Source organism: Trachemys scripta, chromosome 5 (assembly GCF_013100865.1).
Source record: "Trachemys scripta elegans isolate TJP31775 chromosome 5, CAS_Tse_1.0, whole genome shotgun sequence".
Classification (NCBI taxonomy): Eukaryota; Metazoa; Chordata; order Testudines; family Emydidae; genus Trachemys; species Trachemys scripta.
Genome location: NC_048302.1, coordinates 2,182,250 through 2,208,161, shown reverse-complemented (window position 1 = coordinate 2,208,161; position 25,912 = coordinate 2,182,250). Strand labels below are relative to the sequence as shown.

Here is a 25,912-nt window from a genome sequence, read left to right as displayed (position 1 = left end):
GAATTAGTCCATAGGTTACAGTCCACTGTCCAGTATCAGGGATATCCCGATGGGACTGGAGACCTCAGTCTTGGGACTCAACCTTCCCCTGACAAGCTTAAGCAGAACTGAGATAATAGGGTCAGGGCTCAAGAGTTCTTTTTATAGTTCTTTGGCAGCCTCTTGACAGCCTGCAGTCCTTGGGTGAACAATAGTGGCTTTGAAGTAACCTCCTATTTCTTAAGCATAATCAGTAATTAGCTACATGGATTAATGTAAAGCAGCTACCCATCTTCCGCCAATTACAGGTAGTTTACTACATACTTCAAAGAGAAATTAAGACAGTGATATTACTACATTCATAGTTCATCTAAATATTAACATCGTCTTTTGGTCTCTGAATTAACAGAATACAGCGATAGGAACCATTTAGTTACATTGTCAACCTCTAACAATATATTTGTAAACACATACAAAAACACAACTATTATCTACTAATTTATCTCTAAACGTTTAATCTGGGTCAATTAACCTGCTAGTTCTCTAACCCTTTCTGGTGCTGTGTCATATCCTAATTAAAACACTTATTATTAATGCTATATAGAGAGCAAAGACTTAGAAAACATAAAAGAAACAGTTGTGTGCAAATGGATGTATACTATATATATGTGGGCTTTCTGGATTGTAAGTCTGAACTAACAGTTATAAAAAAGAAAGCGAAGGAGAATAGTTAATGTTTTTCAGTCTTAAATTACCATATTGGGAGCTAATTACGCCACAGTTGCAACCGAGTTAGGAACCCAGTTGTAAAACTGTTCCAGTTTCTAGTGTAGGCAAGATCTCCAGCCATGTTCCAAAACTGGGCTCCCATTTGAAAAGGCTCACAGTGAGATGGCGTATGTAAGTAAGGTGAGTAGAACATGGACTTGAGTTAATACTATAGCTACATGAAAGGCTTACACTGTAGAAAACCTTCTCCATAGAGCGATCTCAATACAGAAGCAGATTCTGTATTGAAATCTCTGCTTCTGCAGAGCTTATAGCTCTGTGCAGTTTGTAAGACTGTAATTGCTGCAAACCAAGGGCCTTATCCTGCAAAGATGCGCATGCTTACGTTTATACAAGCAGTTCCATCCAAGTAAATACTCTCACAAGTGGAGTTAAGCACATGCATAAGTGTTCGAAAGATCAAGGTCTTAAATATCAAAAAAAGACAATCTAATTTACAAAGTGTTTTGTGCAATGCCTAGAACAATGGGAACACAATTGGGGTCCTTAGGGTTACTGTAATACAATAATAGCACATTATAGCGGGTCCGTGATCTGGGGGACTGCTAATAGCACTGGATTTCTTGTTTTTTGTTGGACAAGAAGGAAAATTTAAATACAGAAACCTAAGTCACTTTTTAACATCCTGACTTTTGAGCATTTAAATTTGTCCACCTCAATCACATTTATATTACTTTATCATATGTATTTTATTTATTTTTAAGTGTGTAAGAAGGAAAAATTTCCCGGTGAAGAAAATGTAAAGTAACATAAATGATTAAAAATACTTTTCCTTTTTAATGTAGGAAGAGTTGGAAGAACATTTCAACAACAGAAGTCAAAAGCTGTCATTGACTTTGATCCTGATGAGCTCTCTTTTAACATGGAAGAGGAGCCTGTCTTTTCATCCAACAAGCCTAAAGAGAGAGTGGAATTTACATACAATGAACTGAAAGATGCTCGCTGGTTTTTTGACACGCCGGGGATTGTAAAAGAGAATTGTGTAGGTGCTCTGTCTGCGTTTGAGAAGATCGGTATTTGGGAGAGGGAATACTGTCTTAGCTAACTGTGAGTGCAGGAATAGAGATTTTTTTATATCCTTATGAAATAAAAGACTCTCACATTCAGGTAATTATTTAGTGCCACCCAGTGTATCAGAATATTGTGCAATGAATAGAGCTGAGTGAATAATGGATTTTATTTTACTTTATTTTTATTTTTTGTTCAGAGCTGAACAAAAATTTGTTGGGGGGGAAAAAGCCATTTTGAATCCCGTTTTATTCAAAAGTTTTCATTGAATCAAAAAACTTGAAATAAATTTGTTGCTAATTGACTGAAGTGTTTTGGTCAACTTGAAACAAATGTTTTCTAGTTTTTCAATTCAGCCATTTTTACGGGGTTTTCACTCTTTCACTCATTTTGAAATGGTCAAAATGAAATTTTTTAACTTTTTTTTTTATATTTTTTCTTTTTTCAGCCAAAACTATTCATCAGATTCAATCTGAATTTGTAAATTGTTTTAGAGTCTCGAAAACTTCATTGTTTAGGATAAATTTCTATTTCCCCAAAATAATTCTCCGACTTCTAGTAATAAGGCCTGTTTTATATAGCAGAATTTATCACACTGGTTGGTTTTGCTGTAGCAAGTAGTGCCCTAACCATCTTACAACACGGGTATTTACCAATGTAGATAGGACTAAGCACTATTTATAAGCATGTTAGTGAACTGTTTACAGACCGGTTTTTTGTAGATGAGCCCTGAATGTGTCTCTCTGTAGTAGTACATTTCTGTAGCAGGAATGAATGAGTCAGAATATTGAAAACGGGATCTGGTGGCAGGATATAAGATTATACCTTTAGCTCTGGTTTTGAGTGAGAATCAGATCACAAGAGATTAAAGGCTTGTCCTAAAAAAAAATTATATTGGTTTAACTGAATTGATTTAAAATCCATCTAGTTAAACCAATGCAACCCCCTAATGTATAACCTGTTAACCATTGCTTAAATAAATTTGCTTTGCATTGGTAATTTACCAAATAGAGCTAATCCCATTTAAGTGCATCTACATTAGGGGTTATTTAACTAAATCAATTTTTAAATAGATTTTAATGTTTAAACAGATACGATTTTTAGTATAAAAATATCTAGGACTGAGACTTTCAAAGCTGCTTAAAGGTTTGAATGATAAATTCATGGGAATAAGAAGTTCAAATACCCTAGATGGCTTTGAAAGTTTTGGCTTTAAAATTAATAGAGCCACTGGAAATATGCTCTGTAGAAATCCTGCAGAGTTCTATGGAGTTACGATCTGTCTATGGATATAACTGTTTTCTACAGAATTGAAGTTAAACTTTAAAAAAAAAAATAAAAAAAAAATAGTCATAGTGGTTTGACTATCTAAGGCTAGTCTACCCCCAGATCTTGTACCAGTATAACTCTTTTGGTTAGAGAGATGATACTTTTTTTTTTTTAACCAAAATAGCTAAACCAGTACAAACCCTAGTGTAGACACAGCTATATCAATAGAAAGGAGCTTATACTATTATAGCGTACTCCCCAACATATAGGGGAATGAGTTTTATTGGCCTAAGCACCTTTATACCAAGATAACTATAGCCACACTAGGCAGTTGGTACTGCTTTAACTATACCACTATAATTAAAGTGGTTCAATTTCTGTGTAGACACAAGGCCTAATTGTGAGGATAGACTTTCAAATAATGTTAGACTGACTGACCCAAAAAACTCTGAGAGGTGTGAACTGCCCCATTCATCTCAGTAGCATCCTCAGTCAGACTTCAAAATTATTGCCTTGTTGAGATGTATAAAGGAGCTCACACCTTATTGTTACTCTCAGCTTTAGCCAGGCTCCAGGACTGTAATAACGGGGTTAGGTGTCTCCTGCCTCAGCCATCTCAACAGGGTAAAGATTCTGAAGCCTAATGCAGATTTACTGTAAATGTCAATTTCACTGCTGGTCAGTTTAGTATATACATCTAGCTCAATCACAAGTTATGCCTTGATGCCTGAATTACCAGGTGAAATTCTCTGATCTGTTTTATACAGGAGGTCAGAATAGATAGTTACATTGCTTCCTTCTGGCCTTAATATCTTTTAATTGAGTAGAAGCACCTAGCTAAGGTGTGTGGTTTCGATTCGCTTGAAACAATGTTTGATATGAGCAAGTTTTAAAGACACAAATGATTAATTGTACTGCGTCTAGCACAATGGGGACTTGATCATGATTCAGGCCTCGGGAAGGTAGTCAATAATGGCACACAAAATACTACATTGAAAGAGTGTTAAGGTTGCAAAATCAAGCATGCAAAAGTTTGGAAATGCCAGATTTAAGATTGCCCATGTAAACTTAATCTGGTCTTTAATTACATGATCACACACTGTTTTAGCCACAGGACCCCACCTTATTCAGCATGTAAGTTGGACGGTGCTCAATGAATGAACAGCTTTTCTATTAATTTTAATTTTACCTTGGATGAACAACCTTCGATGAACAATGTGTGGCCCCAGGCCTTATTTACTGCACGCTATTCCAATCCTGCTCTGAAGACAGGTTTATTAATTACCTTGTGGGCCTTTTCATCTTGCTCCTATAGTATCTGACTACTTCAACAAACATAAATTAATCTTCACAATGCCCCTGTGATGTAAGGGGGGGCATTATTCTAATTTTACAGAAGGGAGAACTGAGAGACAGAGGCATTCACATGAAAAATACACACTAAGTGGGATGCTCACTTTGAAATGTCTATGACCCGACTTTTCAGAGAACTTGGTGTTTTGTAGCACTTTATATGTTCGGAGAACAGTTGCAGTTGTGTCCATTCAGCACGTCTGTAAATCAGACACCAGTAGTCTCAAGTTGGACACCCAGAACGTAAACATAGTTTTAGTGACCCCCTGTGAAAAGTTTGGATTAAGTGACTTGCCCAGTAGTTCATAGGACCTATATGCCCGAGATGGGGAGAGAATCAGTTCTCCAGGGTGCTGTTCAGCTGCCGAAGCTATGACACCATCCTTACTCTTTCTGTCATCCATTGCTTCATGCACCTTCCAACTTCTGCAACAAATGAGGCAGGGGTCCTACAGACAACAGCTTCCTTCACTACATAGTGGTGATCATCCCTAAACACCATCCATCCTGTGCACTAAATGAGTCAGGGGTCCTGTGGAAAAACTAGTAAGTGATCATGGGATTAAATATTGCATCACAATGCATAGGTATAAAGGAGTCAAATTAAGGTTACACGAGCAATCTAAATTCTGGCATTTCCTAATTTTGAGTACTTGACTTAGCAACCTTGACATTCTTTTAATATAGTTCTTGTATGCAATTTCCTAGGTTTTTAATATCAAACTGGGAGAAAAAAATGTCTGTCATGTGGAACCCTATTGGCTCCCATGTGATTCATCAGCAGGATTCAGACCTTTAGAGCTACAGTAACTCCTCGCTTAACGGTGTAGTTATGTTCCTGAAAAATGTGACTTTAAGCGAAACGATGTTAAGCGAATCCAATTTCCCCATAAGAATTAATGTAAATTGGGGGTGGGGGGAGGGAAATTTTTTTCACCAGACAAGACTATATTTTATACATATGTATACACAGTATAAGTTTTAAACAATGTAATACTGTACACAGCAATGATGATTGTGAAGCTTGGTTGAGGTGGTGGAGTCAGAGGTGGAAGAGGGAGGGATATTTCCCAGGGAATGCCTTACTGCTAAATGATGAACTAGTACTCAGCTGAGCCCTCAAGGGTTAACACATTGTTGTTAATGTAGCCTCAGACTCTATATACAGCACGAATGGAGGGAGGGGAGACAGCATGGCAGACGGAGAGACAAACCCTGTGTGTGAGAGAGAGAGAGATGCGCATTGCCCCTTTAAGTACGCTGACCCCACTCTAAATACACTGCTTTTTTAGATCAGGAAGTTGAGACAGCAGCTGCTGCCTGCAAGCTCCCTCCATCCTGAGCCCTGTCGTCTACCTTCCCCCTCCCCCCCGGCGCTATGGAGATAGGGTAAGCGGGGGGCAGGAGCAGGGGGGTGGAGGACACCCTGATAGTAGCCCACCTCTTTCCCGCCTCTCCCACCCGCACAGCAAGCAGGAGGCTCCCGGGAGCAGCTCCAAGGCAGAGGGCAGGAGCAGCACAGGGCAGTGGGAGGAGGGACAGCTGAACTGCCGGCAATTGCTAGCCTGCTGGGTGGCTGCCGCACAGGGAACTTAGGGAAGCGGAGAGCTGATGGGGGGGGGCTGCCGGTCCACCCTGGTTCCAAGCCCCCACCAGCTAGCTGCAAAGGACTGCTCTTTCTGCAAGCACTGGACAAAGCAGGCGGCTGCCAAACAACGTTATACGGGAGCATTGCACAACTTTAAACTAGCATAATTGATCAGCAACGTAACAACTTAAACCGGGACGGCTCTAAGTGAGGAAAAAGAACGAGGAGTACTTGTGGCATCCGATGAAGTGGGTTTTAGCCCACGAAAGCTTATGCCCAAATACATTTGTTAGTCTCTAAGGTGCCACAAGTACTCGTTCTTTTTGCTGATACAGACTAACACGCTACCCCTCTGAAAGCTGTCACCATTTAAGTGAGGAGTTACTGTACAGCACAGACCTCTGTGACTTGAGCTAATGGAGTAATTGATAGATGACAACCTACTACTGCTATGTGGACCATTTACAAGAGCAGGGGATGAGACATGTTTTGCCACTGGGTCTCGCAACTATTTGCTGACAGCAGAGAAACATGGAGACTCGGAAATCCTAGGTTATTATATGCCAGGTTCCAAGAGAAGTGTGCTTTAGTAGTTACAGACCCTTCTGTCTCTAGCCAAAGCACCCGCCAGGCCTAGCTCCTCACCTCTCTGCATCCAGTCATACTGATTGCGCCTCCTCATTACTGCCAGGGTGCAGCAGCGGGAGCATTGGGAGCTCAGAAGACTCTCCCGGCTCTCAGTTCCAGCTTCCTAGTGGTCCCTGGCTGCCAGGAATTGAATGAGCATAGGAAGTGAATGGACTTACTCGTGCTCAGTAACTTCCTGTGGATAGTTCTAATTTTGATTAAGCTCGGTGTGCCTGTGAAGTGGGGCAGGTATGAGACATGCCAAAGTTCGGATTGAATTTCCACTTGTCACGCTGTTCGTTTTGGCTGGAGAGGAGGAGGGGTTGTCTGGGCACCAATTTTGGGGTGTGGAGCAGGAATTTTCAGTCTTTGCTTTCTGTACATTTTTGTGAGGGTTCGATGACATAGATTTGCTAGTTCAGTCTATGAATTACTAAAGATGTTCGGCTTTATAAGGGAGCAAGAGAAAATAACTAAACTTCTAGAAACTGAAAGAAAGGGTTTTTGATAGCTGTCAAATTTGGCACTAAGCATTACCTAACACTCTGGAATATTATCTGCGGAGCTTGCAGTCTGCAAGGCTCCTACTGTTTCAGAATTGGTGCAAAAGTTGCCAAGATTTTCAGACTGACGTTGACTCCATATACACTACAGAAAGAGTAGGAGTACTTGTGGCACTTTAGAGACTAACAAATTTATTTGAGCATAAGCTTTCGTGGGCTACAGCCCACTTCTTCGGATGCATAGAATGGAACATATATTGAGGAGATATATATACACATACAGAGAGCATGAACAGGTGGGAGTTGTCTTACCAACTCTGAGAGGCCAATTAAGTAAGAGGAAAAAAAACCTTTGAAGTGATAATCAAGATAGCCCAGTCCAGACAGTTTGATAAGAAGTGTGAGAATACTTACATGGGGAGATAGATTCAATGTTTGTAATGGCTCAGCCATTCCCAGTCTCTATTTAAGCCTAAGTTGATTGTATCTAATTTGCATATCAATTCAAGCTCAGCAGTTTCTCGTTGGAGTCTGTTTTTGAAGCTTTTTTATTGCAAAATTGCCACCCGCAGGTCTGTCATTGAATGACCAGACAGGTTAAAGTGTTCTCCTACTGGTTTTTGAATGTTATGATTCCTGATGTCAGATTTGTGTCCATTAATCCTTTTGCGAAAGAGATACACAGAAAGAGCGTGTGGAGACCCAGGCACACTATAGTAGTTGCTGACACAATTACAAAACAGTTCTGTCTTTTAATGCAGAGTCAAGACCAAACCATGTTGTAACCATGTTGCCAAACTGTAGTACTCATTTGAATGTTAGCAAGGCTGGGGAATGACTTAGGCGCATGGTTAGAAGAGTTTGGTTCTGTTTGTGCTGAAAATTCCAAGTGTGTGAGACAGGGATGCTGTCTATTTGGAATCTAGTTAGTGCTTTAAAGTTAAAAGTTGTGTTGGGTACTGCACCTGGGCCTGGATCCCACTGACATGTTTTGTGCTTTTCCAGTCACTTTTTCCTCTTTTTAACATGTTTTTCCTCTCTACTGTTGCTGTGTGTGAAAGACCCACATAGACAGGGGAAGCTCACTGTGTGGGGTTGGGGGGAAGTGAAACTGACTGCACACACAGTCCCATTAAATGTACAAAATATGCTGGAAAGTACCTTTCAGTTATAGTCACCATAGCATTACTTATAACAATAGTAGGAAAAACATTTCAGGCAGAAGTTTATTTTTTAAGCTGGAGTCTCTCACTGTGCCTGGGGCACTTTAGTGACACATCAGACACAGTAGTTCCTGCTTTTTAGGTGGGAACTCTGTTGCACATAAACCTATACTGAGGAGCTAATCTCTTAGTTATATTTCCTGAGAATTTATTCACAAAGTATTTTTCCGTGGTAGAGGTGGAGACGAGATCTCTGAAACCTTAGTCAGTTTAAAACGATTTACAGTTTTATAGCAGAAAGCTTGCTAATACCTGAAATATCCTCCTTAAACTCAGAATTGCCATAATGCTAACTGTAAGCAATATTGATCCAAAATTCTGTTTAAGATACCTTGAACTGCTGGCACATTAAGCTTAACAAAATCTGCTTAGAGCAGGAAACAATTGGCTGATTATTATTAGTGGCTTCATAATAAAAGTGATAAATAGTAATTCCTGAATGGAGACAGTGAGAGTTCAGCACAATTGCAACATGTTTTTACTCTGGGGATCTCAATCTCATTTTAGGTTGTTCCACAAATAAATAGTATTTGTGTAGAAACATAGCAGGAACCATCTGCAATCTTCAGTGGTTAAGCAGCAGTTCTGCAGAAAAGGACCTGGGGATTACAGTGGACGAGAAGCTGGATATGAGTCAGCAGTGTGCCCTTGTTGCCAAGAAGGCTAACGGCATATTGGGCTGTATTAGTGAGAGCATTGCCAGCAGATCGAGGGAAGTGATTATTCCCCTTTATTCGGCACTGGTGAGGCCACATCTGGAGTATTGCATCCAGTTTTGGTCCCCCCACTACAGAAGGGATGTGGACAAATTGGAGAGAGTCCAGCGGAGAGCAACAAAAATGATTAGGGGGTTGGGCATATGATTTATGAGGAGAGGCTGAAGGAACTGGGGTTATTTAGTTTGCAGAAGAGAAGAGTGAGGGGGGATTTGATAGCAGCCTTCAACTACCTGGGGGAAGGGGGGTTCCAAAGAGGATGGAGCTCGGTTGTTCTCAGTGGTGGCAGGTGACAGAACAAGAAGTAATGGTCTCAAGTTGCAATGGGGGAGGTCTAGATTGGATATTAGGAAACACTTTCACTAGGAGGGTGGTGAAGCACTGGAATGGGTTACCTAGGGAGGTGGTGGAATCTCCATCCTTAGAGGTTTTTAAGGCCTGGCTTGACACAGCCCTGGCTGGGATGATTTAGTTGGGGATTGGTCCTGCTTTGAGCAGGGGGTTGGACTAGATGACCTCCTGAGATCTCCTCCAACCCTGATATTCTATGATGTAACACAAAGTAGCAGTAAGCGGATTCTGTGAACGTTGCAGAGACAAATTGGCTTGAGCTGTTTAGGCTGTAAAGCCTTAAGACTCATATTGTTAGTTTGGAGTGTCCATGTTACAAGCTACTTTACGTCTGTACGTGTGAATTGTTAAAAAAGATGAGCACTTCCTTGCCATGGCTGAACTGAATATGCAGTCCTACTTGTCTGTAATTTCTGTCTGAGATCATCTGAGACAGATATTCTCCATTCAAGGTATTTGGTCATCTTCCTTTTTCCCCATAAAGCAAGAGCATTGGTTTCATCGTTTCTGTAAAAGCATCCAAAATGAGTTATGGTTATCCAATTTGCTTTGCAGGTTTTAAATCTTCTAACGGAGAAAGAAGTAAAGCTCGTCTTGCCGACACATGCCATTGTTCCACGGACCTTTGTACTTAAGCCTGGAATGGTTTTGTTTCTAGGTGCTTTGGGACGCATAGACTATTTGCAGGTAAGGGAGAGTGGATTTTGTAATGTTCTGTGAATAAGATCTTGTTTGCGTTTTGTGGTGTTATAACAAGTTACAAAACACCTTCACCATCAGGCGATTTGTGTAGCTTTCGTCACCATTTCTTTGGCAGCGGCTGCTCTTAAGATTTCCACTAAGGAAACACAAACCTCGTTGTGTAAAGTAAAAAATGCTTTTGAAAAAGGCTGTGCCATATGATAGCCCAAAGTGAAGATTTTTGTACTGTAAAGGAGCATCTTGCAGCGTGTTACCAAGAGGTCCTGAGCTTTGTTCTAAATGAAACCGGAGAATTGCTTTGAGATTGACGGGTCACTAACAGAACAAGGGTACAAATCCTTGCAAGGTGGCTAACGGTGCTGGAGTGTAGCCAAAATGAATCCACTTTAAAGGGACAGTGTCCAGTGGTTCCATGAAAGAGCTACATAGGTAGGGAAATGGATTAAGGGCATTTCTGCTTTTCCCTCAACATTTATAAGAATTGTTTAGTCAAGGGAGAAAGGAAAAATGATGACACCAAACACTATCCAACAAACAAAGTAGAAAAAATAAACTGGAAAAATACTGTTCCTTGCTAATCCTTTTCACTCTCGGCCGTTCTGGGTAAAACCTCCTTCATATAGACGTATGATTCGTATTGGGATGATTTCCCTGAAAGTTATTTCTGTTAGGTGGTGGTTGAGTCATGTTATGTACTCGTGCTAATTTCCCTTAGTGATGCTTTGCTTCATTTTGAAAAGAAAGGCTATTAGAACAGGGCAAGGAGTGAGATTTTTCAAAAGTTATTGTAGAAATAAAGTTGATTAGTATTTCCTCCAGGTTTAAAGAAATATCTAATAGTAAAGGGCAGAGCAGAGGGGCGTATGTGTCTGGGGTCCATTCTCCCCTTTATGCACTTGCATTATTAATGGGACTTTTATTTATTCCATTTCTAAATACAGCTGTCGATGCCCGTCCAGTGCTCTGCATGCCTAGCACATAAATAAAAAATAAAAAAACTCACCAAAGTCTGCCCATAAATAGATCCACCTCAGCCAACCCCTCCCCAACAGCCTTAGGCAAGATCGACTAGAGCGCTTTGCCTGTATAACTATATCCGTATACTGTCCAGGCAAAGCGCTCCTCGTGTGGGTGCAGCATGTACAGGCAAAACTGAACTTTTGCTGGTATAGCTTATTCTAGGCCCCACCATCCCCACCCCAAATGAAATAAACTATATTAGTAAAATCACAGTTTTGTGATATAATTGCATCTGCACTCGGGGCTTTTGCCAGCACAGCTGTGTCAATCGCAAATCTTCATACCCTTGATCAACATATCTGAGCTGGCAAAAGTGTGTAGTGTAGCCTTGGGTTTGTGGGGGAAGTTGTATCCATGCATCAGTAGGAGACTTAGATTCCTTGGTTTGGATTTGATGTAATCCTGTTTTCCCACTGCAGTTTGGATGTACAATTCATTATAGTAATTTTCATGCTTAAATTTGGTTTGTAGAATTCTAGGCATCCCAAGCAGAGTCTGGTAAACAAGAGGGATATTTTACTACAGGATCTGGGAAATGGTCTGAGAGGATCAGCTGGGCAGGAGAAGTCTGTCACACCATCCAGAAATAAGCCTGCCAGTTTTGTTCACACGGGCAGTACTTTCAGTATTGTGAACTAAGCTAATGTAGAGATCAGGGTGGGCAAACTTTTTGGCCTGAGGGCCACATCAGTGAATAGAAATTGTATGGCAGGCAATGAATGCTCACAAAATTGGGGTTGGGGTGCGGGAGGGGGTGAGGGCTCTGGGGTGGGGCTGGGCAGTTTGGGGTGTAGGAGGGTGCTCTGGGCTGGGACCGAGGGGTTCAGAGGGTGGGAGGGGGATCAGGTCTGGGGCAGGACTGCAGGAAGCTAATATGAGGGGGCAAGGAGTCCAGGAGAGCTGGCTGTATTTTAAAGGAGCCTTATTGAGGGCACAGGAACAAACCATCCCAATGTGCAGAAAGAATAGCAAATATGGCAGGCGACCAGCTTCGCTTAGCAGTGAAATCTTCAGTGAGCTTAAACTCAAAAAGGAAGCTTTCAAGAAGTGGAAATTTGGACAGATAACTAGGGAGGAGTATAAAAATATCGCTAGAGCATTGTTGTACTTAAAGTACTGCACAGGATTTTTTCAGGGGGAATAAGGCAAAACGCCACATTTATTAGTAATACATGTATTCATTAACATTGTATTATATGCATATAATATATTACACTTACACACACACACACACACACAAACACACTTTGTTTTGTTGTTACCAATTAGTTGCTCCCCTTAACTGCACTGGCCAGGTGAGTTAGATGGGGGAGGGGGTGGAGCCGGGCTTCTGCCGATCCGGATCGATGCTCCCATGTTGACAAGACAAGACCTGGGGTTCTTTGCAAGACACCTCACTTTTATAGTAGCTTTTCTTTTATGCAAATCTATACCAGATTTAAACTTTGTGTTTATTGGTTTTTTGTGCTGCTTTTTTTTGTGTTGTTTCAATGCTGCAAAGAGGGTGTTTTTAAAAGAAGGTGCTTGCTTTTAACCCCCGAGGCCGTCAGTATGTTTGCTTGTTTTTAATGAGCCCACTTGACACGTTTTATTGTTTTTGGGTTTGGCTTCCAGACCCTCTTCAACAGTTGAGGCTGTTTGGAGGTGCTGCCTTTTATGCCTTGCTTATTTACACCTTATTTATTTAACAAGGCAATTGATTAAGGGGGGGGGGGAGAGGAGAGCTCTTGTTCTACTGCTAGCAAACAGAAATTTTTCTTCTATCTTATTCTATCCTTAGGGGCTATAATATAATACCAAGGGCAATGCAAAGTTTCTAAATGAGGCTTTGATACAAAGTCCCACGAAAACAGAGGTCACACGTGGGTAGACCCACCACAAGGTTATATGAAGAGGCACAATGTAAAGTCATATGAAAATGATCAGAGATTGATCTACATTGTCCCCCTTTTGACCTCTCAAGAACAAGTCTTGAGTGGTCACCATATAAATTTTTTGTATTTGTTGCAAACAAACCAAACAATTATAACCAGGTGAATATAACTAAAACCATTACAATTGACTAAACACCAGATATAACATAAACACAAATGCAAACAATTATAATTATAATAATTGGAAATACAACAAAACCATTACCATTCCAATAATTGGGTACATTGACAAACAAAATGAGGCCCAAGTTTGATGCTGCAATAGCCATCAAACAATAAAAGTTACTGAGGTCAGGACCTTTTTAAGCACACACAACAAATAAGATTTTGTAGGAGTACCACAGTTGTTATGCAAGGTTAAGCTGATTTGGACTTAAACTAACATTTAGTTGCTAAAATGTTGTAGAATTTTTTATTTTTAACAGTTGTTTTTAGAGGTTTTTGGGGACCTGAAAGATGGGGCCATACAATTATGGGCCAAGGTCTTACAGGTTATGGGGGCCCAAGAACTACCCTTCAGGGCTTGGGGAAATAGAACCAGAGTGCATAGAGGAAAGTGTGGAATTAACAATACAAGCAAATGTAACTAACAATACAAATGTATTAGTCATTTTGTTGTTAATTTTTGTTATTATTAGAGAACCTAACAAAAAATAAACCTGATGCACTGGGGACCCAAGTTTTTTTGGACACAAGTGGTGATTGATAAATTGGATGGACATGGGGGAAGTAGAGAGAGGAAAAGACATTTGCCCTGTCTAGTGTAGTATTCCCTTTTTTTTTAGACCCAATGCTAGCACAGGACACCACTAGAGATAGACACAGAACATGCAACACACAACACTGAACACAGACTTTGTCATGTCACTATAACCATGGTATTGTATAACTCTTTAGCTGGTACCAGCTCTCATGTTCTGGTTTAGAGCCTGAAAGATAGAAGCTTGGAAACAAATTAGCACAGTGCTTTCACCCTGGCAGAACCTGCTTGGTCTCTGCCACAGTGTGTTTGGTACTTGTGGCTGCACAAATGCTAATTAAATGGTGCATTTTTTGAGAGTATAAATTCTATGCTTGCTCCCCCTTTCGCATTCTCCACCAAAATGTTGTACTTAAAGTCTGCACAGGATTTTTTCAGGGGGAATAAGGCAAAACGCCACATTTATTAGTGGTAATACATGTATTCATTAACACTGTATCATATGCATATAATATATTACACTTACACTTACACACACACAAACATACTCCGTCTTGTTGTTACCAATTAGTTGCTCCCCTTAACTTCACTGGCCAGGTGAGTTAGATGGGGGAGGAGGTGGAGCCGGGCTTCTGCCGATCCGGATCGATGCTCCCATGTTGACAAGATGAGACCCGGGGTCCTTTGCAAGACACCTCACTTTTATAGTAGCTTTTCTTTTATGCAAATCTATACCAGATTTAAACTCTGTGTCTGTGTCCATTGGTCCTTTGTGCTGCTTTCTTTTGAGTGTTGTCCCAATGCTGCAAAGAGGGTGTTACCAAAAGAAGGTGCTTGCTTCTAACCCCCGAGGCCCTCGGTATGTCTGCTTGTCTTTAATGAGCCCACTTGACACGTTTTATTGTTCTTGGGTCTGGCTCCCAGCCCCTCTCCAACAGTTGAGGCTGTCTGGAGGTGCTGCCTTCCATGCCTTGCTCGTTCACACCTCATTGATTCAACAGGGCAATTGATTAAATGTGGGGTGGGGGGAGAGCTCTTGTTCTACTGCTAGCAAAAAGAAATTTTTCCTCTATCTTATTCTGTCCTTAGGGGCTATAATATTATACCAAGGGCAATGCAAAGTTTCTAAATGAGGCTTTGATACAAAGTCCCATAAAAACAGAGGTCACACGTGGGTAGACCCACCACAAGATTATATGAAGAGGCACAATGTAAAGTCATATGAAAATGATCAGAAATTTATCTACAGCATGCAGGGGTGTAATCAGGAAGGCCAAGCACAATTGGAGTTGTAGCTAGCAAGGGATGTGAAGGGTAACAAGAAGGGTTTCTACAGGTATGTTAGCAACAAGTAGAAGGTCAGGGAAAGTGTGGGACCCTTAATGAATGAGGGAGACAACCTAGTGACAGATGATGTTGAAAAAGCTGAAGTACTCAATGCGTTTTTTGCTTCGGTCTTCACAGACAAGTCAGCTCCCACACTGCTGTACTGGGCAACACAGTATGGGGAGGAGGTGAGCAGCCCTCAGTGGTGAAAGAACAGGTTAAGGACTATTTAGAAAAACTGGACATGCACAAGTCCATGGGTCCAGATCTAATGCATCCAAGGATGCTGAGGGAGTTGGCTGATGTGATTACAGAGCCATTGGCCGTTATCTTTGAAAATTCGTGGTGATCGGGGAAGGTCCCAGATGATTGGAAAAAGGCAAATATAGTGCCCATATTTAAAAAAGGGAAGAAAGAGAATCCAGGGAACTACAGTCCCCAGCAAAATCATGCAGCAGGTCCTCAAGGAATCAATTCTGAAGCACTTGGAGGAGAGGAAGGTGATCAGGAACAGTCAACATGGATTCACCAAGGGCAAGTCATGTCTGACCAACCTGATTGCCTTCTATGATGAGATAACTGGCTCTGTGGATATGGGGAAAATGGTGGATGTGATATATCTTGACTTTAGCAAAGCTTTTGATACGGTCTCCCACAGTATTCTTGCCAGCAAGTTTTAAAAGTATGGATTGGATGAATGGACTATAAGGTGGATAGAAAGCTGGCTAGATTGTCGGGCTCAACGGGTAGTGATCAACGGCTCGATGTCTAGTTGGCAGCTGGTATCAAGAGGATTGCCCCAAGGGTTGGTTCTGGGGCCGGTTTTGTTCAACATCTTTATTAATGATCTGGATGATGGGATGAATTGCACCCTCAGCAAGTTTGCAGATGACACTAAACTGGGGGGAGAAGTAGATATGCTGGAGGGTAGGGATAATGTCCAGAGTGACCTAGACAAATTGGAGGATTGGGCCAAAAGAAATCTGATGAGGTTCAACAAGGACAAGTGCAGAATCCTGCACTTAAGAAGGAAGAATCCCATGCACTGCTACAGGCCGGGGACTGACTGGCTAAGCAGTAGTTCTGCAGAAAAGGACCAGTAGCGTAGCTAGTGGGGTGCAGGGGAAGCAGCCGCTTCCCCTCAGCACATTTCCCAAAAGCGGCGCCTGCTGGGCCGGCACTGGGGGCAGCACGGCCGGAGGAGCCATGGGGGGGGCCGGGATCGGCCGGGAACAGGCGGCGGCGCAGGACGGCTGGGCCGGCGCTGGGGGCAGCACGGCCGGAGGAGCCATGGTGGGGAGCGGCGGCAGGCACACGGCCGGAGGAGCGAGGGGGGCCGGCTCCTCGGCCGTCGCGCCCCACGCAGCCCCAACATCGTCGCAGGCACAGCCACCTCCAGCAGCGGCTCAGGGCTCGGCAGCCAAGCGCTCCCCACCCCGAGCCGGAGCTGGGATCCGCCTGCAGCGCGGGGCAGGGATCGGCTGGGGACAGGCGGCGGTGCAGGACAGAAGGTGAGCGGCGGGGGTCCGGTGCCTTGCACTGGGGAGTCCTCTCCGGGCGAGGGGCTCCCCGGGGCCAGGCCCGCAGGGCAGGGGCGCAGGCCACGCTGTCTGGACGGGGGGCTCTGGCGTGGCGCAGGAGCCTGGAGCCCGGGGCGGGGGGGACGGGACCCCGCGGGTGGGGCCGGGCGGCGAAGCCCGGCGGGGGACACCTGCAGAGTGGGCTGGGCAGGAGAGATTCTCCTGGGACCGCAGGGGGACGGGGGTATCCGCACCCCTAGGAAGCCCGTGGCATGTCTCTTCTCTGACTCCTATGCATGTAGCGGCCCCGGACTCTCAGAGCGGGGCCATGCAGCTGCGTCCGGGAGTCATGTGGTGTGGTCCCGAAGCCTGCACCCCAGAGCAGGGCCATGCCGCAGTTTACGGGGGCCACGTGGTGCAGCCCCTGACCCTGCTCCCCAGCGGGAGCTTGCGAGCCGTAGTTTGCCCACCCTTGGTAAAGATACACATTCTGTAACATTTGACTATCATTTTATTTGGATGACCTGAGTGTAGAACAGATTGTTCTGGTTTTGTTTGTTTGTTTAAATGCCATTCCAATTATCCAAATTCCTTTTCTCTGAAAATCCACAGTGTGTCCCCCATGAAGCCACTTGTTAGTTAAGAGCATTTCCATTTGTCTGAACACACAGTTATCCATGCCATAGGGATAAATGCGAGTGCACTGTATTTGTATTATAGTAGCACCTAAATATTGCGCTGTGATGCGGAAGCTCTAGAATCGGGAAGGTTCTGGGCTTGCTTTAGGACTAGAAACTTTGAGGTGGCACACTGTTGTATTTTTGTATTGAAAGCTCAGCTCCATTATTTATCATAGAAACAGTACAGATGCATTTCGAAAACTAAGACCCTGGCTATCTAGATGAGAGAGAATCATGTAACAGAACTACTTTTAAACAGAAGGTGGGGAAAGGCTGGACAGTAACTTGTAAATATCTTTACAGCATTCAGTTTAACAATCACCCCTCATTAATTTTAGGGAGCAAAATCCTCCTGGTTTTCTGTTGTGGCTTCTAACCTGTTGCCAGTCCATGTTACTACCCTGGAGAAAGCAGATAGCATCTATCAGAAGCATGCTGGAAAAACATTACTGAAGGTAAGAGGAGACCTTCTATATGGTGTTCTGGTATGTGTAAGGAGTAAGGTCATGTGATCTCTTTTGTACTCAACAGGCATCCCTTACTGGTTTCCCTATGCATGACACAACAGAGACTTTGTTAAGTCCTCGCTAGAACTCTTTATGCATTGTCTTGTCAGTGATTCTTTCCCTTTCTGGGAAAACCAAATAAAAGAGATATGCATCATTCCTTCCCTGACTGTGGGAAACAGCTACGGGAATGAAAATCTTATTGCCAGTCACAACACACATTTTTCCTGTTTAAAATTAAACTAACTCAGCAAGAGGGAGCTCCCTCTGTGCATGGACAGAGGAACATGGCATGGGCAGAGGTTAGGACTTTAGCCTGGGGCTTTGGAAGACCTGGGTTGAATTCCCTGCTCTGCTTATGTACAAGGGACCATATTAGTACATTAGACAGCCTTTTAAGTAGGGATATAACTTTTTTTTTTTTTTTTCAGAAGCACACAAACTACTACTGAGCAGTCTTCATTAAAATTAAAATTAAAAAATGGCTGGTGGGGTTTAGGCTTATGCTTGCCAAGGCATCATATTCTGGCTCAGAGAGAAAGCCCCTCTTTCTGCAGCGCTGATGAGGCAACATCTGGAATACTGTGTTCTCAGCTAGGTCCACTGATGCCAGGAAGACATTGACAAATTGGAGCTACTCAGGCAGGAGTTCACAGACAAGCAACAAAAACTGAATGTCTGCTATGGAAAGATATAAATTGGCAAAACACAAAGGGAGAGAAATATAAAAGGCAGAGAGGTCAAGAACTACAAATAGGAGCAACAAGGTGGAATTAAGAAATAGAAATACCTGGAAGTGATGTAGATCCCATCATTTGGGACTTCTGAAATTAGATAGGGGGGAGAGCTAAGATTTCAGATTGACACTTAGTTCCATAGCACTTCTGTAGCAAGACCTGTATGTCTTTTAATATATTTACATTTTATTTTCTATATCTTATATTTTAAGCATGCAGTTTGATAGTATAATTTGAAATGATTTTGACTAAAATTCATTCGATGCATGGTGTGGAAATATTTGTTTTTAAAAAAAGCAATATTCTCATGATTTAGGCTTTATCTAGAAAGATGTGGAGTTAGCACATTGGTTAATGTACTAGGTAAAACATTCAGAAGTCTAGCGTAGACAAGCTGTGTATACTTTAACATATATTAGCTGATGAAGTTAAAAATCTGTGTTGCCCCCCTCTCCTCTCCGCTCCCCCCTGGTTTGCCTCAACCAGCTAACATGTTAATACTTGCCTTTTCAACACTAGGATTTTAAATGTGTTAGCTATCATGTTTTTAAAATGCATCTTTTTGTCTTCCTATAAGCAGGGCCTCTGTGTATATATATGTGCGTATCTTGATTGTTTTAACTTGTTTCCTTGACAATACCACTAAAACTGAAACACTCTCTCTGTAGTAAATATTAAGGATCCCCTAGCTACATGGTACATTTTCCACTATCTGAAGCAGTTTAAAGCTCTCTCTTCTGGTATTGCTCTTCACTTGCAAAGCAACAGTACAACTCACTGCTCTTGCTGAATTCGCTTTATGAATTATTGCGCCATTTACAAAAATAAATGTTTCAGAGATTGTAGTATTAGTAACTTTTGCTATTTCATTGAACTAGCCTGGAACTGAATCCTGACACTTACCCAACTAGGACAATCTCTGATACTGTAATATCTACTTCTTGGCATCTCTAAGGCACCCTGGTTTGATATCTAAATGAAATCTTTATCACCTTGATATTTGTTTCTGGACAAACTGTCCCTTAACTGGACAAATGCCATTTTTAATAGAAAAGTTATGTGAGAGCAGTTACTCATTAAATGTGTCCAGTGTTTGAGTCGGTTAGAATAGAATCAGTTAAGTTGCTGCATTTCACTTTGTAACTTATTCTGTAACTTGAGAAGTTTAAAGTTGTCTTTCTCGTCAGCTTTTAACTCCGTTCTCCTGTATTTTATTGTTAGGTGCCCATGGGGGGTGAAGAGCGAATGAAGGAATTCCCGCCGCTTATTCCTCAGGAAATTACGCTGGAAGGAATTGGCACCCTCGAGGCAGTGGCTGACATAAAGCTGTCCTCTGCTGGTAATTCTGTGTTTCCTCCTCCACATGCAGGGTATCAGCTCCTGCTGTGCACTCTTGTTCTTGGATGTAATCATGTGACTTGCAAAGGTCTTGTGACTAGGAAAGGTGACACAGAGTCAACCAAAATGCCTGCTGCCTTGTATGTGATTATGAACAATTGTTTTCTGCTTTGGTGGTAGATTTTCAAAAGTGCTTGGCACTCAGCAGCTTCCGTTCCCCATCTAAATGGGATCTGTTGGGTGCTGAATCCGTGTGAAAATCTGACCCTTTGTCTTATTTAAATTGGTGTCCCTTTTCATTTTTAAAATTTGATACAGTTGATTTTCATTTTGTTTGAAAGAGGTTGTAACTAACTGAATTCTGTTCTGGTATCTGCACAGGCTGGGTTGCAGTAACTGCTCACTTGGAAGACAAACTACAGCTGCGAGTCTATACTCCTGAAGGGACAACACTGATGATACGTAAACCTCCTCTGTTGCCACATATCATTAACATCAAAGGGAACCGCATCAGAGGAAGTGCGTCCTATAGAACTAAAAAGCCACCTCCCCTAGTGGAGAACTTAAAGGCAAATGGAACAAATAAAAAAAGGGGTATATAAAATTTAAGAAGCACAGGAGCTGGGAAGCCCTTGGACATACGTGTTGCTTACAGAAAATTACAAAAACAATTATTCATAGAGAACATACATTCTGATTTTAAGATTGGCTTCTGTAAAACGTGTTTGAAAGACCTAGCAAATGCAGATTTGAAGTTTGTATCAGGCTACTGCATAGTGCAGTTCATGGGATCATGTGATCTGCAGTCTCTACTTCCCATTACCAGGGCTGCCTGCATTCAGACTCTAGTTCTGCATTCGACAGACAGAGGTGGCATCACTTCACGTTATTGCTGGTTCCCCTACAGTGAGTGGAGTATGGCTGCCGTCAGGATGGGAGGGTAATCTCAGTTACAGCAGGAGGCCTTTAATGAAGCTGTCAAAACATGTAAATCTTTCTGGTTGCTACCGATATTTGGACAGGAGACACATTGCTTGTTTTTTGGCTTTTCGCATGAAATTAGTGATAAAGATTTCAGAAAAAAGCCCCTAGAGACCATCTGTAAGGGTATGGACTCACCCCTGCGGCACCCCCTACTGGTTGCTTCAGGGAATCAGCTCGTCCAGCATCTGGAGCGCCCTCTACAGGCCGGCAATTCACCTTGTCCCTCACACTGGCCCCCCATGTCCTTCCCAGGACCCCGGTGCCCCTTGCTCTGGGTTCTGCCCCCTGGCAGTACCCCACAGATCTGGGTCTCCCCTCCCTGGGGAACCCCCCACCCACTATCCCCCCCCCTTGCCTCAGTACTAGGCCACTGCCAGTCACCAACTAGCCCCTGCTCCCTGGCGCAGACTGCAGTATAAGCCACTCATCATCGTCGGCAAGGTTGGGTTTGGACCTGCTGCCTTGGCCTAGCCCTGGGCTGCCCTCTGTACCCCTTAGCCTTCTCCTAGGCCGCAGCCTGGGGCTTTCCAGGCTGGAGCTCCCCAGCCCTGCTCCACTCAAGTACCCTGTCTCTGCTCCCTGCAGCCAGACTCTTCTCTCTCTGAAGGCAGAGAGAGACTCTGGCCTGAGCTCCTGGCTGCTGAGGCTGTTTGGGGCCTGGCCCCAGCTGCAGCCACTTCCCCTAATCAGCTCAGCCTTCACACTGCCTGCTCCCTGGGCTATCTCAGGCCCTTCCAGGCAGGAGCAGGCGTCCACCCTGCTACACCATCCTACTAGTCTCTTTGCAATAATGTGGAACTTTAAAGATAAGCAGACAACACCTAAGGGAGCACTGTGTATAGCTGAAAGGAGGAAATCAGACTTATGCCTCAACTGAGAGCGCCTGCAAAACATCCCCATGCTGTTATTTGCCCTAAATGTACAGTCATCTGTCTCTTCATCATGACAACTGTGACAGGTTGGACCCCTTGGGAAGCCACCTGATGTGCTGAGATACCACGGAGTCTACCTGTTGTGCCAGCCTGGGCCCCCTTTCACCTGTCTTGCTGAGCCAGGTTCTTAAAACCTCCTCTAACCCACACACAGGCAGGACCACACCCAGCTGCAGATCAGGTCTGGGAAGACTCAGCTTCAGGGACTTGCTGTAATGTCACTTATAGGTGTTTTTGCAAAGTTCTGGGTTTCTGTTCCCACGTTACCAGAAAATATCTCGGTGTGTAGCATTGTGTACATAGTGCAGATGTCAATATCTTTTAAAGTGTAGGTGTCTTGGCATTTAGCCACCAATGCCATGAGACAGCGTGCCTCAGTTTCCCCTTCCACACAGCAGTCTAGATCGGCTATGCTTTCTCCGCTGTGCCAACCTCTAAACCTGTCTACAGGTACTAGCTGAGAAGCAGTATTCTCATAGGACTTTCTTGTTACTACTCCTAGTCTGTACCAAAGATTTTTCCAAAAATCATGCATCTTACACATTTTTTAAAGTATTTACCACCAGTATCAAATTCTTTCTTAACCCACAGTGTGTGTGTAGTAAGAGACATAAAGTTACCAAGACATTCATGACAGAGAGACGCTTCCAAGTCTGATTATCATACCATGCCTTCTGTCTAAACAGATCAGTTTGTTCAGCATTTATTATATTTCTCATCACCTCAGTGAAGGTTCTTACTTTGGGTATGTCTTTGGGGTTTTGGCAAGGAAAGGGTGTAAGGAGACCTTGTATGTTACTGGCCCACTCCCTGTGGAGTTGCATTTCCTCCCCAGGGCTAAGCCCATGGGAAGAACCCGAAGAACCTGCTCTCCTGAGATTCCTTTGTGTTGTTCACCCCCATCAGTCACTGATGCTTAGCTGCGGGGAGGGGTTTACCTGCCCGGGAAGTGGCTGTCTCTGCTCCTTCATCAGGTGGATCATTAGCATGTTCACAGACCCCAAAATGCTTGGAAGAAACCTCCCCCTTCCCCGCTGCCTTAAAGAGACAGAGTTCGTTTTCACAAGTACTGCAAAAAAAAACATTTTGCAAAAGTGGGGCCTGGATTGGGGAACCCTCTGTCACCTCTCTCACTGTTGCCAAGAGGTCAGCTGTATGGCTGCTCCCCTCAGAGAGAACAGATACACAGTTCCCCCTTAAAACCTGAGCCACAGGTGAGGTGCCTGGGATTACAGATGCAGATACAGCAAATTTCTCCTGGGCAAACCCTTCCCTGCAATGAGTGGGGAGACATTCCTATACTCCCCCTCTGTTCCCTCTTAGCCTCTTTCTCTGGGCCCCCCGCCAGGACACACACCCCTGCGCTCCCTGGAGGGCAATCTGTCCCCTCTCCAGCTGTGGGCTCACAGCTATCAGCCATGACAGACCCTTCACTGGCAAGCCGTGTACCCTCCTCCGTCTTTGAATTGGGCTGGCCTCCTGGTACAGAGCCCATGGAATCCTCACCCCCTGCAGCAGTTTCTCAGATACCATCTTCCCCCTCTAAGGCTTCTTCCAGGACACATTTCCCTATGGATCCTAGAGCAGGATCTGTCTCTTGCTTAACTACAACTTCCTGGCAGCCAGCCACCTGGACAGTCTCCTTACCGTCAGGCAAAACATTCCCCTCCCCTGAGGGAACAGCCACTAGGCTGGAGCTGGTTCTACCCATCCCCACCCCTTGTGGCAATTTGATTTGCAGGGCAGTAGAGGAATTAAAGAGACTTATTTACTCAGCAGTTTCTGTAGCTTTGCTCCTTCCCACTGGGGTTCCTCGCTGCTGACAGACCCCTGTATAGCCCTAGCCACATTGAAAAAGTCGTTACCCAAAAGAATTTGTGTTGGGTTATGACAGACTGCAGCCACAGTTAACTCAGTTTGCAAATCCCCAGCTTCCATGTGCATTTTAGCCAAAGGCACAAGGATTTTGTGACCCCCTATTAACAGAAGCTCTGCCATCTGTCCTGGCAGTATGTCTTCCTCCTGACCACAGAGATTTCTGCACCAGTATCTCTCCATGCAGGGAGTTCCTTGCCATTTACTCTGACAGCCTTCATGTGCTTACTGCCTGGCTGTGCAGTGGCAACCTTTACAAATCCTGTGTGATACGTGGCAATTTCCTAAGATGTCTCTGTGCTCTGGGTAGCAGCATTTCCATGAGTTGCCTGCTGCCTGTTCCCACTCAGCACAGGGCATTTATTCCTCAGGTGCTCAGTGGAATTATAATGATAGCACCTTCTGGGCTGTTCTGGTTTTACAGAAGATTTGGGACAAGGACTGGAGGAGTGAACTTGGGGAGGTGAGTGTCCAGCCTCCCATCCACTCTCCTTCTGCACAGGGGTAAAACGGGGACTTTGCTTCTCACCAAACTTAAACCCCTCTGCCTGTGATTTATTCCTACTAGGTGCTTGGGATTGCTCAAATTTATCTGCAAAAACTGCAAGTTCATTGACTGTTTCCACCTTCTTATCCCATAAACACTGTTTTACATCATCACTAGACATATTCAGGAACTGTTCCTGAGCAATCAAATCACACATTCCTTCAAACCTTGAAATACCTTTTTCCCTCACCCACTTATCCAGTAAATCTCTTGTTTGGTTCACATAAACCACATTACTTAATCCAGCCCCTCTCTTAAGGTTTATAAATTTTACTCAATAAATTTCAGTGTAATCCAAAACTGTTTGAAAACCAAATCCTTAAATTTACCATAATTGGAAGCATCACCCATGGGCATCTTATTGAGTATGTCCAGAGCTCTCCCAGTCAATTTTGCACCAAAGTGGTCATCTTTTGATCATCAGGAATGGCATGGAGCCAGGGCTGGCTCCAGGCACCAGCCCACCAAGCACATGCTTGGGGCAGCACCTTGGGGCGGGGCGGTGCTCGGGTTTTTATTTATTTATTTATTTATTTGGTTCGTGGGGCAGCGCTGGAGGGTTTTTTGTTTCCACGGTGCGGTGCTCGGGGGGGTGGGGCTTCGAGCGGCACAGCTCTCGGACAGGGGGTGGGGCTTCGGGTGGCGCAGCTCTCGGACGGGGCGGGGGCTGGCGCAGCGCGCGGGTGGGGGGGGGAGGTTGGCGCGGCACGGCGCGTGGAGGGGGGCGGGGGTTTGGCACGGTGCTTGGATGGGGGGGTGTGGGTTGGCACGGCACGGCGCTCGGAGGGGAGCGGGGGCTTGGTGCGGCGTGGCGCAGCGCTCGGAGGGGGGCAGGGGCTGGCACGGCCCAGTGCTCGGAGGGGGGACGGGCTGGCCCGGCGCTCGCGGGGGGGCAGGGGCTTCGGGCGGCGCGGTGCTTGGAGGGGGCAGGGCTTCAGGTGGTGTGGCACTGGGGGAGCGGGGGCTTGCACGATGCTCGGGGCGGGGCTTCGGGCGCGTGGTGCTGGGGGGCGGGGATTTTGGCTCCGCAGCGCTGGGGGGGTTTGGCTGCGCAGCCCTCGCGGGGGGAGTATGGCGGCGCTCGTGGGGGGGGTACGGCGGGGCGATGCTCTTCTTTTTTGCATGGGGCGGCAAAAAAGTTAGAGCCGGCCGTGCACGGAGCATACATAGTCTCTCAAAGATGATGAAATATTCAGCAATGTCACCAGATTCATTATATGGTGGACACAACCGCTCTCACTTGTGGATTTTTGGAGAGGTGGAGTTCTGTCTCCTCCACTCCATTTCAGCCAGTTCATGCTTCATATCTTTGTCTTTCAATTCCAGGGCTTGCTTCTGGGCTTCCATTTCTTTGTCAGCCTCTAGCTGTCTCAGTTCCATGGCTCTCTCATGAGCTGCTTTCTGCTCATCAATTTCCATCTGCTTCCATTCCAGCTGTCTCTGGTATATTTTTTTCATTTTCCTCTACCTGCAACCTGTAGAGCTCCAACTTCTTGGTAGCTTCACTTTCACTCATTTTCTTACTTTTCTGTCCCTACTTCTCTTGCCTGAAATAAGCAAACAGAAAATAACAAACCAGTAACCACTTTGTCGGTTCTCTAGTCACCACACTTTAAACTCACTTAAAATCACCAGCAGTGTTTCAGGGCAATAAGCAGTGCACACTATCCTGTCCGACTATGCCACTCTGACGGGTTGGACCGCT

At 44.2% G+C, this 25,912-nt stretch overlaps 1 protein-coding gene across 1 annotated transcript; it reads left to right on the top strand.

Annotated features, from left to right (window-relative positions):
* Window positions 1-1,553: 1,553 nt before the first annotated feature.
* Window positions 1,554-20,953, top strand: NOA1 (nitric oxide associated 1; the record flags this gene model as incomplete). Its single annotated transcript, XM_034772646.1, is given in 5 exon segments — window positions 1,554-1,750; window positions 9,962-10,093; window positions 17,627-17,743; window positions 19,753-19,870; window positions 20,251-20,953. Coding segments are annotated over 5 exon segments (785 nt in total), but the record flags the coding sequence as incomplete, so codon positions are not given.
* Between the last annotated feature and the right edge of the window lie 4,959 nt (window positions 20,954-25,912).